At 43.1% G+C, this 17,103-nt stretch overlaps 1 protein-coding gene across 2 annotated transcripts in view; it reads left to right on the forward strand.

Moving 5' to 3' along the window:
* The first annotated feature begins 527 nt into the window (after window positions 1–527).
* CDH13 (cadherin 13) overlaps window positions 528–17,103 on the forward strand; it is a 446,013-nt gene continuing 429,437 nt past the window's right edge. Inside the window, exon 1 of one of the 2 annotated variants that reach the window (XM_077184876.1) lies at window positions 528–695. In XM_077184876.1, coding sequence (XP_077040991.1) covers window positions 651–695 — 45 coding nt within the window. In that variant the 5' untranslated portion in view covers window positions 528–650. The remainder of the gene's footprint in view (window positions 696–17,103) is intronic. The other variant, XM_054640681.2, reaches the window with a different exon arrangement.

Below are 17,103 nucleotides of genomic sequence, written 5' to 3' on the forward strand. Positions count from 1 at the left end.
TACCTGAGCAGTTAATAAAATCTATTGCCTTATGATGCATTTTTTCTGCAGGCTAGAATAGATCTGTCTTGGTTGTGATTTGTGAGATTGAGGGGAAAACCCAAAATATAACCTATATTTCTGCTGCACTGAAAAATCTCTCTGTGTTCTCCTTCTAAGGCTTGGAAGTAACCAAAACTGCAGAGGTCATTTTTTTGAATTATTAAAAATAAGTTTACCTTATTAACATTTTAATAAAGAGAATCTCTTTGCAGTGGTGCTCAGAGTTGCTCTTATTTATCTCTGTTCAATTCCATTCTGTAAAAGAGAAAATACTATTGAGATATGTAAAGCATGATGTTAGGTGGAAACTAAACAGAAATACACCAAAGCAAAAATGCTTTCTGAAGGTGCTGTGTTTGTAGAGGTGCTTGCTCAATATGTGTGATGCAAAATGGGGATGCTTTGTGAAGAAATCATCCTTGTAAAGCCATTGGTTCTGGTCATCAGACTCTATCCAATGCTTTAGTGATGATGCTGCTGATCTATTTGGGAAGTTGGCTGGCTCTCAAGGCAGAGTCTCTTCTCAAAGGCTGTTTCACAGTGAAAATATGCTCAGTGCAGCCGAGTGCATGAATGAAAAAGCCTCTGGTACCTTCTAGTCTGGCAAAATGCAGCACAAAACTCAACTTACTCTGTCTTTTCTGCTGTCCCAGGTAAGAAATGTGTGGGTTTTTTCCTTGCTTTCTTTCATCTTTCTGCTTTTGTGCATTTGGATTTGAAAGTATTTGTAATTCAGCTCTGATTTCTGAGTAATTATACATTGCTTGAATTACTGTTTAAAGATGCAGGATCTCTGCTCTAAGCCAGTTGCTAGGAATGCAGGATCTCATAGTTCCCTGATTTACAATTGCAACCAATTTGCCGTGTGATATATAGCATTTTTTTGTTTCCCTTCAGGAAGGGTGGCAGGGGGAATCTTTCAAGTGTCTCGGTTGCAGCTGCAGCGGCAATATTTTCTGTCGTATCAAATGCTGCAACTTTGATTTGCCTCTTTTCTCTGTGCCTTGTGCTGGGTGGTAGGTTTATAGACTGTTACAGGCAGCTCACGTTATTTATTGCTTTTTTTATTTTTTTTTAAATAAAAGAATTAGAGGGGGGGGGAATATGGAGGAAAAATAAAATCAGACCTTGCAAAAGGCTCCCTTTGCCGTACTCTCCTGATAGATGTGTAACACTCCGTTAGTGACTTGCTGTGTAGCCTTTCTCTTATTAAATGTAATAGATCCCCCTCTGCCAGAGAGCAGAGGAAAAAACACCCAGCCTTAAAAACACGGAGCCGCCGGAGCCCCGCTGCTGCTGCCTGTCAAAGACAGGGACTCGCTGGGCTTTCACTTCTCAGCTGGTCACTCTCTCTTCCTCTCGCTGCTGTCACAGGGCTCACTTTTGGGCAGCTCAGAGCAGGGTTGGAAATCCTTTGTTGTTGTCCAGCTTCAGTGCATTCCCCCTCCTTTTGTCTCCGGGGCTCCGTAAACTTGCGTTTAGTGTCAGTGGGCTGAGATCTTCTGCACCGAGCAGGGATGAAAGTTAATTCCTTTTCGAATCGAGTGGGTTTGTTAACCCTTGGAGGGTTGGTGGGGTTTAGTGTCAAAAAAGTGCTTGGGACACTGAGCTTGACCCCCCCGTGTTTGTGTAACTGCAATCTCCAGCAGCGATTTGGTCTGCTAATCCCAAACAGGGCAATAAGGAGTAAAACGGTGAGGGATCACCCCTGGGAGAGCTTTATTGCTAGAGCAGCTGCACAGAGTGTGAGGAGGAGGAGGAGGCAGTAGGGTGATCCACATGCTGTGATCCACATGCTGTGGATCAAGGTTAGGGCACTCAGGTCCTGGTTTAACCTGGTCAGGAGTCAGGGCAGGGATGTGGGTGGTTGGAGCTGTGGGACAGCAGGAGGCTCCGTGGCTGGATTGGGAGTGAGCAAGCACAAAGGCATTTGGGTGGGTTCGGGATACCAGCCCGGCTCCGAGGAGTGGAACAAATGAAAGCAGCTGCCTTGGGCCATGGCTTTGGTGCCGAGCAGCGTGTGCTGGTGCCACATGGAGAGTTCCTGGCTGGGCCACTCTGCCAGCCAGGGCTGGGCTCCCTCCCTGGCAGCATCCGAGGGCAGCCTCTGGCTCTGCCAGGACTGGCTCAGCTGCTGCCCAGGGAGGGCTGAGCACTGTCCTGTGGGCTGGGGGAGCCCAGAGGGCTCCTGGGGACGAGAACTTGTCACAAGTGGGCTGAGAGCCAGCCTGGGCTGGCAGGGGGAGGCAATGCTCAGGGAGCAGAGGGGCTGGGCGAGAGGGCACAGGCAGTGGAAGGGTAACCTGTGGATGTACTGGACTGGTGCTCTCATCTTGGCTTTGAGACCTCCCATCTGCTTTGCTTGGCTTTCTCTCTGTTTTGAGTCTTTTTTTTTTTTTTGGTACAGCTTCTCCAACATACCACTGAATTAATCAGCTTGAGTTTGGATTTTCTTTAGTGGTTGCTTGTAGGAAAGCAGAATTTATGTGATACAAGAGGATTGAGTTCAAAGGCCTATGAAACATAGCTGGCATTTTTTAAACAATAGTGATTACTTAAAATCTGCACCCGATTCTGAAAACACCCTCTGCTCTTTATTGATGACTTTCAGGGATACTTCAGAGTTTCTCCCCAGGCTGGGCTGAGATGAGTTCTGCTGTACTGCAGGGCTGAGCTTGTGGTACTTTACCCTTACTTCCAGCTTAATTGCTCAAATTGCACTCTGCCTCCTTTCTCAGCATGTACAGCTCTATCTGGCCATGTCTCTCTCCACCATGTGAGCTAGTGCATGTCCAAGTTTACTTTCCAGATCATGTCTAAGAGTTAATGAATTGGGGAATGAATCAGAGTGTAATATGGAAGTGTATGTAATTCTGTCTGCAGGTCTAGGCTGTTGAGTATTGGCAGGTTAAAGCATGAATTGGAGCGGGTGCCATGCTAGGGAAAGAGATGGGATTTACTGAAACACTGTTTGGCTTTTCTCTTTGACACCCCACATACACAACTTTCATGTGACAGGAAAAGTAAACAGAAGAATGTGGGAAACAACATATTAAACAAATGCAGCCATCTGCTTGTGTCGTGGTTGTAACACATTTAGGGATCTTGTTCTGCACGTTCTCTTTTTTTCTCCCTGAGGAGCAGCAAGAATGTCTCATATAACGCCATGCTAGCGGAACCAGAAAGGACCAAGTTTGATAGGATTCTTTCTAAGCAGGTGCAATCTAGTAATCTTTCTGTGGAGGCAGAAGATAGTGATAACTTAGTTTCAAAGTAATGATAGCAAAGTTTGCAGTGTAGAGAAAAAAGTTTGAGGAAATTCTTTTATGTCAATAGGAACATGGACTGTAAAAGGTTTATTTTTAATGAAAAGCCCATTTCTAAAATTAGTAACTTGAGTTTTGTGTTTTCTTGGTCTGCCTCTAATTCAATTGTGTTTTTAAAGTACAAAAACTTTGCCTTTTGAGGCATTAAAAGGATGAAAATGGAGAAGCACTTTTTCATATCAAAGCAGCTCATTAAGTATGTATGCAAAAACTGAGGTAAACAGGTGAGCAATAAATTAATTTTTCCTTTTGCAAAGATTTAGTCTACACTACTACCAACTGTTCTGTTTTCACCAAAAAGAAAACTGAGCATTAGCTGGAATAAATGAGAGAGATGTTTCAAGTAATCCTTTAATTCAGACTTGCCTTTAAAACTCCAAAGCATGAGTATAATATACAGCTTTATTGATCTGAAGCTGACAATAAAAACTAAATGTACTCTGCTAGCTTATGCAGTTCACTATACAGGGTACAGTAAGCAGTAAATGCATACTCTGATCTGATAGAATTCAAAATCTGTGTCTTTTACATTTTCCCCAAAGGGTATTTTCTAAATCTATATACAAGTATTTGTTTTAAGAAAAAAGTTGTTGACAGGCTTCCTTTTTTATGTTATGCATTTCATGCAGAGAGATGACTCAAAATTTGTAAGTAAGGCTTACAGGGTGAGGAAAAGCTCCCATATTTTTTATAATTTTAACAATAACTGTCACGTTTCACTGGGTTGCAACCAAGTAAATTGGAAAAATGTGTAGATTTTACAAGCTTGTCATTAGAGTGAATAGAGAAAATTAGTCCTCAAACTCTTTCCCCTAATGCAGAGCTCACACTGCTGCATTCTTAAGCTTTTATTTGTTCAAATTTCTCCAGAAGAGGGCTCCATGCACAGCTTGAAAGGCAGCACCCAGGTATTGAAAGCAAAAGAAATTTAACAGCTTCAGGAAAAAAGACAAGTCTTGCTCACACAAGTGTGTTGATAAAACATTGCAGATTATGCTTAAATTCTGACCAAGTATCTCCCTGTTCTGTCATGTTGGTCTTGTTATTTGATGTTATTTGAGAGTTCTAGAGAAGTCCTGTGGTTCTTTTGTTATATCAGAGTTGTAAAAATGCTTTAAAAATGTTACAGAAACTCAATTGTCAATTACTCTGTATAATTATTTCTACTGATGAGCGCTTTGTGAGCAGGCTGACGCTTGCTCCCCACAGTTTCAGGCCATCATTTTTGGCTATGAAGTCAAAAACCATCTTCCAGTTGCATATCTCATTCACAAGATGGTGTCTCCCAAAACACAGAGCCATTCCAGCAGTTGTGCTGTCCTATTTCTCAAATATTACCTTGGAGGGAAGGTTGGTACTGGTGAATTACAATGGCTTTTGGCTACAGCTCTAACCTCTAAAAATATCCTTACACAGGACCTGACCACAGCCCTTGCTGCTAAGCAAGGGGGGTTTGTTATAGCAGACAAGTGAAAACATGGAAATGCTTCTGCAGTTATGGCAATTAAAGCCCACTTTGTGTACCCTCTGAGACTCAATCCTTCAATCTAAACTGTTAGTTTAGGTGATATGTTGGGTCCTGCTTTCTGTGTCTGAGAATCAAAGCTTCAAAAAGGTTTTCTTAGCACATGTAATATTTGTGCTGTGACCCATTGGGAGTTATTGACTCGGCTTTTAGTGACTTGGCAGCTAAGAAATGGGTATTCCTAAAAGCTGTCTCAGTTCAGCAGGTTCTATTAGAACCACTTAGATGGCAACTGTGGTGCCCCTTCAAGGAGTAGTGAAGTTCTGCCTTGCTTTTCTTCCTGTTTGCTGCCAGATAAGCAGGCTCTTCCCATTCTATTAATATGTAAAAGCAAGGCAGATAACAGAGCCCTCTGTGCTCCACTCTGCTGGAGCTGCATCTCCAATCTTCAGCGGCTGGGTTGCACCAGTGTGCTGCATGTCAGGACTTTGGCCTCAGGTTTCAGAGTTCCTAGGACAGCACAAACCTGTGGCAGCAGCTCTCTGGCCACAGAGAGCAGCAGGCACAACTTTCTCAGGATTGTCCTGGGGAAGGCTGTCAAGAGATCAGAGAAAAGAATGATAAACCATTATTACCTTAACTGGCTGCACCTGTTGTGAACAGGGGAATGTGTTATGGAGATTTGGTTACCAAAGGGTGGTTTCTTGATTGGCCAGTGCTGATGGTGCTTGGATTTCAGGGCCAATTGGTTCCACCTGTGTCCTGGCTGTCTGTGAGGGGGATGAGTTTCTTAATAAGTGTAGTGCAATAAAGTGATTAATCAGCCTTATGAGAAGCATGAAGCCAACACTAATTATTACCTGGCTGGAGGCCTGTGAAGAAACAAACATTTCAGTAGGATGGAGGCTTCATTCAGGACTTTGACTACAAAGGTCAGATTAGCAGTTTTTTTATTGTTTCATGAACAGTTACAGGGGCAAAATTCACTGTTTTGGTGTGTATCACTGGTACTCCAGCCAGCAGGGACAGCTGTGTCCTGGGGGCCTCAGGCACAGCTTTGCCAGCTGAGAAGGGAGGGGATTGTCCTGCTCTTCTCTCCACTGGGGTGGCCTCAGCTTGAGTGCTGAGGGCAGTTTTGGTCACCACAATATAACAAAGGTATTATTACACTCTTAGAGAGTGTCCAAAGCAGGGCAATGAAGATTGTGAAGGGCCTTGAGGGAAAGTGGTGTGAGGAGTGTCCTAGGGCACTTGGCTTGTTCAGCCTGGAGAAGAGGAGACTGAGGGGAGACCTCCCTGCAGTCACAGTTTCCTTGTGAGGAGAAGAGGAGGAGCAGGCACTGGTCTCTGGTCTGTGTGACCAGTGCAGGACCCCAGGGAATGGCCTGAAGGTGTGTCATGAGAGGTTTGGGGTTGATATTAGGAAAAGTTTTTTGCAGAGAGGATAAAATAGTCTCCCCAGGGCAGTGGTTGCACCACTGAACCTGAGAGAGCTCAAGAAGAGTTTGGGCAATGCTCTTGGGCACATGGAGTGACTCTGGAGGATGGTCCTGTGCAGGGCCAGGAGTTGGACTTGATGATCCTTGTGAGTCCCTTCCAATTCCACATATTCTGTGATTCTAACTAGAGGTTCATCTGTGCAGGCAAAAAGACAAATCTACAATGTCCACTGGGGAGGAGAAACAGAATGAGAGGCATTTATCATCCTTAGGAGACTAAGTGAGCTATTGCATTTCCCAGTCAACTCTGGATGATGTTAGTGGGTTCTTGATCATGGCCATATGGTTGCACTGTGCCCTGCCCTAATCACCAGATGGAAGGGACCAGCCCAGATGGGAGGCTGTGTTTTTCTGTCACTTCATGTGTCCTGCAGCTAACACAATGTTAGTGTACACAAATCAGGAGGATATTAAACGCCAAAGAGGAGAGAAAAATAAGACATGCTTTATTAGCCACTGTTTCATTACTTGGAGGTCTTGGAAATTTTCCCACTACTGCTTTTTAAATTTTTTTTTTTTTGTGTCTGATGTGGACTGTATTCTCTGTCAAATGGAAGAATCTAATTCTTTGAAAGCCTTACTGTTTCATATGAAGGGAACTCATTCTGCTCCTATCTTATCCAATATTCTACTGTTTTGCACCATTAATTTTCTTGGCTAGAGGAAAAAAAGAAGGATTTTAAGATTTGGTTCGATGAAGCTGGTTAGAACAGTTCTATGAACAGACTAAAATAAATATGAGGTATTAAGAGTGGGGTGAATCTTTTCAGCACACAGCAGTTTTCAGTATCTCTAACCACTTGGAAAAGCTGATTAAGGTGTTTAAATAACTTCTGATATCTCTGAATGTTGGTGTATGGATGTCTAATTTGGTATCTTTATGGGCCTTGTTCTTAGGAAACTGAACATCCATCTTCAAGCTTTTGAAATGTCTTAAAATTGGACACCCATACACAGATTCCTGAAACTAATAAGATTTTATTACCTAGCATTCCCTAGACTCCATTTGCATTCCTTAGATTCCATTTTAGTCTAAATAAATTAAAAAACCCCTAGCAAACCACTAATAATAGCTATTTATTTCAGTCTAAATTATTTAATTCTCTTGCTGTGAACAACTAATGCTTAATTCCTTACTAGTAATGGCAATGTATATATTTCTAAACGTTAATATTTAATTCCCAGGGACTTTGCAGCCTGGTATGTAATGAAGAGCAAATAATTCTTGTGTGTATGAAGGCTGTGTTAAAAGTACAGACAGCAAGTGGGTTTCTAAAAGTTTGCAGACTTTTTGGGATTTTGAGTAATCATGGCAAATGGACCTTGTGGAATTTGTGTGTAACAAGGACTCAAAATGCTGAAGACCTCAGGTTCTAAGGCCATTAAGGTGTCACAGCACTGTTAATGTGGCTGTATGAAAAGAAATATTTATACCTAAAACTGGAATTTAGGACAGGAGACGCTCACTTGCAAATCTCTGTACCTGCAAGCTCAGGTTACCTCAGCTGTTACCGTTTGTGTGTTTGTTACCCCTCTCCCTTCCCGGGGCTGGGTGTGAGGGCTCCTTTCCTGCTCCAAGGCAAGGCTGACAAACTTGGCTGGACACAGCTGGGGGACTCCTGAGTCCCTGCACTAATGGCTGGCTGCCACATGGGCAGGAACACAGCTGTGGCACACGTAGAGAGAGCATGGGATAGCTGCTTATAATGCTTCAAATCAATCCATAAAAGCGTTGACACATTGAGTTTTGTTCAAACTGCTATGGAGCAAAAAACCTCAAACGTGTTACAAAGCACTTATCATGCTGATAATTGGCTCATCTACTTTATAGACACTCAATCTCCTTCTTTTCATCTTCTTGGCATAACTTGGAGTTGGGCTTCTGTACAAGTTGTCAGTGAAGAGTCCTGGAGTCAAACACAGGGGATTTTGAACCTGTAAGTGTAAAACAAAAGCTGGCAGTTGTCCATGGGGTCACTGTATAAAGGGAGATATCTCAGCTGCCTGAAAGAGGAGTATGATCCACAGCTTGTAGAGACAGCATAAAGGGATAGAGGCAGAGGATTATGATGTAAACTTTCCCCTTCCTTAGCCTGTTACAGTGCTCTTGTGTATAATTGCATTTTCAGCAGTGGGTAACTGCTTGGGAGCAGAGAAAACCCCAGAAATCTGTTCCCCAGGATCTGGCATTTTTCCATAGACAAACCTTCTTGCTTTGAGTTCCTCTGCTGCCAAATAAGGTGTATTTATACACTTCTCTTGAGACAGCCCTGTGCTGTCCCTGAGGAACTGCATTTTATCAGACAACAAACAGCTATAACAAAATGTGAGAACTGAACATAGCACTGCTCTGGAGTTGACAAAGCAGGAAATCCAGAGCATCTGGTACTTTGCTCCCTGAGTGAAAGGAGATGGAATTAGGCATTAGAATTGGATGGGCATTTCCTTCCCCATCAAACCCATTGTTTCAGAGCTCTGTCAGAGGAAGCTGAGCAGCTCCAACTGTGCTTTCAGCAAGAATGGATATCTCAGCTGCGGGTTTGAGTTGATCTGTACAGTTAAATAACCAGCCAAATTAAAAGGTGTTCAGCTTGACCTTCTGCCAAAATAACTGGTCTTGCAATTGCCAGGTAGTCCTGGTTATTATCCAGGTGAAATGCAAAATGAAATACCTGTGGGTAAAGACAAATGAGAATATATGAAAATAGAACAATACATAAAATTGTCTTGGTTTCTGAGTGTATTTTTTAGCTTGCTACCTGAAGGTTGTATTTTGTGCCAGGCAAGGGAATTTATTGTTTTCTGAAATGTTTGTTTTCATAATTCATGATCAGATTGAACTAAGTGGACTCTGAACTCTATAAATCTTGATTTATGGATATTGATATTCCTGTCAATTTACTAATACACAGCTCTGACCTGAACACTAAACTAGGTGCATATTTGATAATCTTTCCTTCATAATGGATCATAAAATGGTTTGAGTTGGCAGGGACCTTAAAGAGCATCTCATTCCAACCATTCTGCCATGAGCAGGAACACCTTCCACTGGACCAAGTTGCTCCAAGCCCTGTCCAGCCTGACCTTGAGCACTCTCAATCCATTCTCTGTCTTGCACTTGGGCTTCTGGACCTGATTCTGTGTAGGATGTGGCAATATCGTTGCAAGAGTCATTATTTAGGAAACAAAGCTGTAGGGATGGTCAGGAAAGCCTGGAGTAAAGGGAGCACACTTGCACCCACATTGCCTACTTTTTGGGAATGGATAAGCCATCTAGTTTTGAAATAACTGTTTTCTTCTAACGTTTTAAGCAACAATGTCTCATTTAAAAATGATAAACAGGAATGCAATATCCAGTGTTAAATGTCACCAATGGTTTTCCCTAGTTGTTGATCTCTGCAGTTTGGCTATCAATGCAGAAATGTGGTACTTTTTGTGGTGAGGGTATTGATTATTGATCTGGAAAAAGAGCAGCTGATAAGTTCACATACCATGTGTTACCTGGAAGTAAGATAAGGATGCTGGGGATAAATAATGACATTTTGTGTCTGGTGGAAATTCTGGTCTTGCACCTCTCTCAACTTCAGTTTTGTGTGTTTGCCATAGCAAAGGACTGCTGCTCCCACCAACACAGGAGCAAGTCTCCTGAGGATGTGGATTGATTGCATTGCCCTCCTTTTGTTATCTGGGTGAAGGATGGGTGGTGTCAGTGCCATGTGCATTCCTGCTGTGCATGTACCAGGATGCTTACACAGCTTCTATTGCTGTGGTAGCTGAGCACCCTACAAATGGTAATGAATTTATCCTTGCTTCCCTAAAATAACTGCTCAGTTCCGACAGGACCATTATTCTGAAATGGGAGACAGCCTCCAACATCTGCCTGTCTCAATGACCTGAGGTCTGTTATCTTGGGTGAGTAATGATGTTGCCTGCTGTCACTTGGGCTGCTGGTGTTGATTCAGTGGTGGCACTTCATTCCACTTCAGAAAGATTAATTCTTATTGGAGGGAGCCAAGAATAAATTCAGTATTTAGGCCAATCAGAAGGTGGTGTTTCCAGTAGTATTTTAATAATGCAGCTCAACTTTCAAGAATGTAATTAGTTATGATTTGCCAAGGAACTGCCTATCTCTATACTTGCATAGAGAGGAGACTAATAAGATAAAATATAATCATAGCAGCACAGAGATCTTTAGGCATAAGGAAATGGAGAATGCTTGCTCATAGCTGGTGCTTGTGATGGCTGCTGGCACAATGATCAGGTGGAGCAGAGGAGGAGGATGAGGCCAGCAGTTCTATTTACACTCAAGGCATTTCAGACCAGGGCAGTGGGGTAGAAAATGGAGTCAGATAATGCACAACCAACTCTACTTGGGTAGGGCAGAGGTTGTGCATCTTGCCACTGCAACAGGAGACAGTCTCAGAATATTTCTCCTGCCATCTGCTCACTGACAGAGGTTCCTGTCTTCCTTCCTTTCCTTGGTTTGGAGGAGGTAGAACTGCCAAAATCTTGGGCTGCTCTGGCAGGAGGTGAGCTGCTGGTTGTGGCTGTTCCCCCCCCCCAGGTTTAGCTGCTGGAAATGGGATGTTGCCAACCTAAAGTGTCACTGTTAGAGAGATGTACCCAAATGTTTGAATTCCTGGGAGCACTAGGACACATGGATGCACCATTTGTCACGTGCCCAAAACATGAAACTCTGGCTTTCAACAGTCCATACAAATCAACAAAGTCTTATTTTTTGGAACAGCTGCTTCTCCCTGTGAGTTTGTCTCTCTGAAATGAGGATTTAGTCTTGCACTTGCTTCCCAATAATAGAATTTTCAAAGCTTTTCCTCCTTCAGGAGTCAAAGGCACACAAGCACAGAACCTGTTTCTTGCTGTGCATGGGAGCTAAACATTGATTATGGGGTGGGTGAAGGAGTTTGTGTAAAACAAACTGACTTGCTTGGCTGCAATAGCTCATGTTGAACCTGAACTGAATTGTTTCTCCAACTTGTTCTTGACTTCTGATTTCTGCATGCTGTGTGTTTGTGGAGTCTAGCTGGGATACGTAGGAATAAAAAGCCATCGTGCACAGCATGAATGGTTCTCTCTGCCTTACCTCCAGGCTGACTGGAAGCATCAGCATTCCTGTAATTTCCTTGTTCAAATTGCTTTTTTCTCTTTTCTCCTCCATCTGGTTAAAATAATTCAGATAGTCTGAGTGCTTTTAGTTTTTTTACTCAAACTTTCCTCCAGAACTCCTGGTGTCGGGGGAAAGGGTGAATAATTTTTACTACTGTGAATAACTTTTACTACTGTGGTTTAACTTAGATGGGGTTCAGCAGGTTCTGCTGGAAAGTCCATCCCTGTTCGTGGTGCTTATAGATGTTTTTCTTTTGGTGCTAAAAGAGGATGGAGGTTTTCTTGCACTATGAAGAAAACCAGACACACTTAAGGAGTTGCTTTCTTTTAACATTTCACATGGGTCATATTTTCACTGGAGATTCCCCAGACTTCGTACAGTGCTAAGTTCCAACCTCTGGCTCATGTGGTAGGGAACTCTAAATGTTGTAGTGTTGCTACTTGTGCTTTTCCTGGTATGTTCCTATCACCCTATTCCTTTCTTCCTTAGTTCTTTCTGCTCATGTGGAAAAGAGAATTTCATTTATCCTCCCCAGTAATGGTGTTAGGTTGGCGATCTCCTGGAGTCAGGAGTGCTGGGGTAGTAATTTGTTAATAAACATGCTGACATAGCTGCTGAATTTGTCCTCCTTTTCCCTGGTTGACTGAGGAGTACAAGAAAGAAGAGCAAACCTTAAAGCATAAAAATGGAAAGGAAAGCAAAAACAAGGGAAAAAAGAAAAACGAAATGGTATTCAATGTTCTGTCACTTTGCAGCTGTTTGGATTTGGAAAGCAGCCTTTTGTATTTATGATACAGTCAACAGATGCATACAGGAATGGAGCACAGTCTGATTTTGCCTGATTTCCACATCTTCATTTGCACAGTCTTGCCTCAGAGCTTAGGCTGACACCCATATCCAGAGCTCTTGCTCATATCTACATCTGAAGTTGCTGGCACCAGGAAATGGTGATACTGTTTTATGCACATTTGTGTATATCAACATGCTGGTTTATGAGAGGCAGGAAATTTAATCCTTTGTAAAACTCTTTATCCATTTCCAGCATTCATTAGCTGCCACAGAACTCTCCTCTCTTTTACATTTTATATTTTGGTGGGGTTTTATTATCTCAATGGACAACATTTATCCCTACTGCTTTGACTTTGTTGTACTCATTAAATCCATTCTACTGATTCTTTGGCAAGCTTGTTATCACACAGATGAAATAAAGGTAGGATATCCCTTCCTCTAATTGACTAATTGGATGGGGAAGGAATGGGAGTGGAGAGAACAGAAGACAACTGGGTACAAATTGTGAGGCCAAAGCAGCCTTCATTGCAGGACAGCGTTTGCAATTTCTTTTGGAGCTGTTTGCATGTCACTTCTTTAATTGTCTGAACCTGGCTTATGTGGATCAGGAAGGTGACTTAGCACATGCTCCCTGTGTGACACCAGCAGGATTTTAACTGTTTCCTGATGGATGTCAGTGTGTCCCAAAGAAAATGGGAAGGTGGGAAAGGGTCAGAGAACCTCGGAGGAGAAGTGCAACTCTGTTATGGTTTTCTAGCAATAAATATGAAGCAGGGCAGCTACCAGGAACAGCTGGGTGATGTCTTGCTGAAAAGGGGCAACTCCTAGGAAAGAGAAATGCTCCAAAGTTTTGTCAGATATTATGTGACTTCCTCTCTCCTACCGCTTTTGCTAATATAATTTCACAGATTTATCCCTTTTCTCTTATTTTTCTGACAACTCTTGGAGGCTAGCTAAAGAGCAAGAGATTAAAAGGAAGAGAACCTGGCTTCAGGCACATTTGCAAACTAGCTGTTAGTTTTCTGCAGGTCCTTCCATGCTTCAAATAGAAACAATCCTCCCCTGACAACTGAGCATACAATTCATGTACAATGGATCTGCTTCTGACATTGTATTTCTGGGGCGTTTGTACGACTCGTGATTCATCTGGCAGTGCTTGAGTTTAAGCACTGATAAAGGCAACACAGCAGAGTGCAAATACATTTGACCTTTCAAAACATTGAATAGAAAACAAAAATAGGAAAAATAGTTACTTTGCAGTTTTTCCTTGTACATGTGTAATGACTGCAAGCACACCAGCATTCTGATTCCTGCCCTGGGAGCCTGGGCAGCACAGAGGCCTCCAGGCCTGAGCTCCTCCTGTTCCACTGTGTGTGAGTTAGCCTGGTATTGATGTAGAGGTACAGGTCAACTTTGATTTCCCCAGATCAGGGATTGGCCTGATGTCTGCTGCAGCCAAAGATCTTTACTGTCTGGCATGCTATGTTTGTGTAATTGGCACTCTGGTCTTGACTGACTTGCCTGGTGGGCAGGTGTCTGTATTCCAAGTGTAAAGTTTCCCTGGAAGTGCCACTTTTAAATCAGTAGCACTGACACAGAACTAAGGCTGGGGCACCTGTGGGAAGCTCCTGCCAAAATCCTCAGCCAGCTGCAGCCATAGCTTGGATGCAGCCGCCTCATATCAGTGCTGTGAGCTGCTTTGAAAAGGGAAGAACTCCATGGGTGCTCTGTGGTGTCAGGGCTCAGTCTCACTGGATCCCTCCTGGAGGGGCATGGAAACAGAACTGTGGTGGGGGCACATCAGCCCTGTGACACTCCCTATGGCATCCCTGCTCCTGGGGAGCATGTGCAGCTCTGAATAATGCTCCAAATATGATGGGAACTGAAGATCCTCCCATCTGTTCCTTGTAAAACTGTGGTTGATTTGTGATTGCATTCCTTTGCTTTACAAGCAGAGGAGGGACGTGCAGTCCATCTGTCCCAGCCCACAGGAGATGCACAGGGTGTGCAGAATTGTGTGCCAGGTTCTGGGTCAGGGTAGGTTTTAAATGAGGTGACCAGGTTAAACTTTCATCTTGAACCTCTTTGGGGAAGGGAGGGAAGACTATGCAGCAGCTGGGTAGGGCTCTGATCTGGCATTGCTACAGCTATTTTTGATATTTCTAAAACTACTTTCCAGTAACTGCAGTGGAATTTGGATGGTTTTTTGGTCTGAAGCTTCTTAGCTATTAATGATAGTCCATCTTTAATTTATTTGTACTACCCTGCTGCCTGTCATATGCTGGTCAAGTCTTGTGCAGCAGAGAGAAACGTTTTTCCCTTATCCCACTTTCTTATTTCTTGGTTCATTGTGTAGTCACCTCCTGTGGCTGTGTTTACATGAATTTCATTGACAACAAGTCTTGAGGAATCCGCTTAAGTAATAATCAATTTTTCCTTCAAATTGCCTCTTTTTCCATATTTTTATGTGAATGGATAAAATATCTGATCAGCTTCCTTAGCACCTGTAATGAAAGCTCTCTCTGGTTTTGTTCAGTGCTACTGGCAAGGTTTTATGCTGAAACAAGGCTGCTGGACTGGGAGGGTTTTGAACAATTTATGGATTTAAAAAGGGGGGTAGGAAAGGAAGGGATAAACTGATATTCTGCCTTTAGTAATTCTCTGCTGTAAAATATGTAACCAGTCACTGGATAAGCAGCACTAGTGAATTGAAATTGAAATTTGTCTTTTCCAAACAAAGCTCTAACTGTTCCTTTCGTAGTTGTGCTGTTCCCTGCATGCTTTTGGGCCTACAATTCTGGCCTTTTGGCCAAAACATCACATTTGTGTAACAGCCCAGCTTTGCTGGGAAAAAACAGGGCAGTGAGTGTACTCAAAGTTGTGACTTTGAGTGTCCTTAGTTTGAAGTGGGTTTTTTTGAGCTTTGGATTTCCCCTAGCCCAGCAAACTCTGTGTGGACTTTGATATTATTTCTGTGGTTTAGCTTCTTTTTTCAGACAGCTGCTTCACTAAGAATCTGAACTGCAAAGCAGTGCCTTTTGCCATCCCACCAACCATATGCATCAGGCTGACCTTTGGCTTGAATGCAAAGTTTGGTGTCAACCCTGTCCCATTAGCAAACATCCCATAAATCATAGTGACAAGGTTTCCAGGCTGCTGTGGCTGGGGGCAGGTTGGCACTGGGTGTGTTTGAGAGACAGGAGCGATGTCTGATCTCTGTTAGCACTGAAGGACAGGCTCCAGCAGGCCCAGCAGAGCAGGGCTGGTCCTTGCTCCATCCCCTGCCCTGTTTCCATGTGGGTGCCCTCCCTTGGGCTGTGCCTTTGCTGTTCTTGGGTCAGAGCCCACCCCTGGCACCAAGGAATGGCTGCTGGTCCTGCTGGGGATAACTTCACTTGGAGCTGCAGCACTTGGAGCCTCAATTCTCTCTTAACAGCCTCATCCTTGTTGAGCATCTTGATTTCAAGTGTCTGTTGAAGCACTGTAAACAGATTTCCTTCAGCTCTGCAGCACTACATGCTGTGTTGCAATACATTCTGTCTACTTTAGAGCTGTTAGTGATTCATTAGTTTGCTGTTCCAGAAACCAATTCCAAAGGGATCACTCATCTCCCTAGAGCAGTGAGGGTATTTTCAAGCTGGCTACACAGTGCTGTGGCAGGTTTTTTTGAGACTTGCCTGGTTCAAATCATGTGGCAGTGATACAGGCAAAGGCTGCCAGCTCAATGGAGGATTGCACACAGATTCCATGGGTGGGAACTTGCAATATTCTTAGACACAGCTAATAATAGCTCCTCTCGACTCCTGAAATGTCACAGTGGTCTGGTGGGTAACTGCTCTTTGGAAAGCATTTACTTGTGGTTTGTTTTTTTTTTGCCACCAGGAGTAGTCCCTGACATGTTCAATGCTGCATTATGCTTGTAACTGAGAAAAGTATGTTGGAAATGAAGAACCTTAATCCATCTGTCTGTGAATTGACCTGTGTCAAGATCTCAGAATTGCAGCTTCAGTCTGGGGACTCAGGACTGTGTCCTCTCTGAGCTTTTCCTGTCCAGAGATTCCTAAGCTCTAATGAGCATGCCTCTGGTAGGGACTTGGAAACATAACAGTAAGAAATCTCTGGTGTGCTAAAGAAAAAAAGGTATTATAACATAATAGTTATAATAACAGTAACTCAGTTTTCTTTAAAGGGGTTAGTTGCTGCCTGACAGACTGTCCTGCAGTCAGGTCTTCAGGGTTTTTGGAGTTTCTGAGTATATCTTTGCCCTAGAACTGTTTTTTCTGATGGAGAAGAATAACTGCTTTTCATGAAACTTCCAAAGTTTTCAATTGTTTTATGAACCAAGAGAACACAGAAAATAATAATAAAAAAATCTTTAAATGTTCTGTGGAACTAAGTTAATGCTCTTTCTTACGTTAGCCATTTATTTCTTTTTGCTGTCTAGTGCACCCAGCAAGGTACCAGCAGTAAATCTCCAGCTGCAGGATTTACTGTAAGATTTTTATGGACTGCTGGAGACCAGGCAGGGATTTTGACATATTGGCTGCAGAGTGGCAGAAACTGATACATACAAAACTGTGAAGACCAAATTCTTACTCAAAAGATGCCAGCATTTAGAAGGGTGAGAAGTTGAGCAGTGAGCTTTTGTTAGATTATAACTGAAATCCCAGCTCTGAGCAGGTGAGCTGAGTTTTAGGAGATGTTGGACACTTGCTGCCTCCTGGGATTTGGATTAACCTGCCCCTTGCCAGTGCAGAGCTGCATGGGAATTGCACAGAGCCATGCAGTGGAGGGTGATGTAAATGTGGGGACAGACAGATGGCCTCTGCTCCAAGTGACTCTTCTCAGTTGCATTTT

This window comes from Agelaius phoeniceus, chromosome 12 (assembly GCF_051311805.1).
Source record: "Agelaius phoeniceus isolate bAgePho1 chromosome 12, bAgePho1.hap1, whole genome shotgun sequence".
Lineage (NCBI taxonomy): Eukaryota > Metazoa > Chordata > Aves > Passeriformes > Icteridae > Agelaius > Agelaius phoeniceus.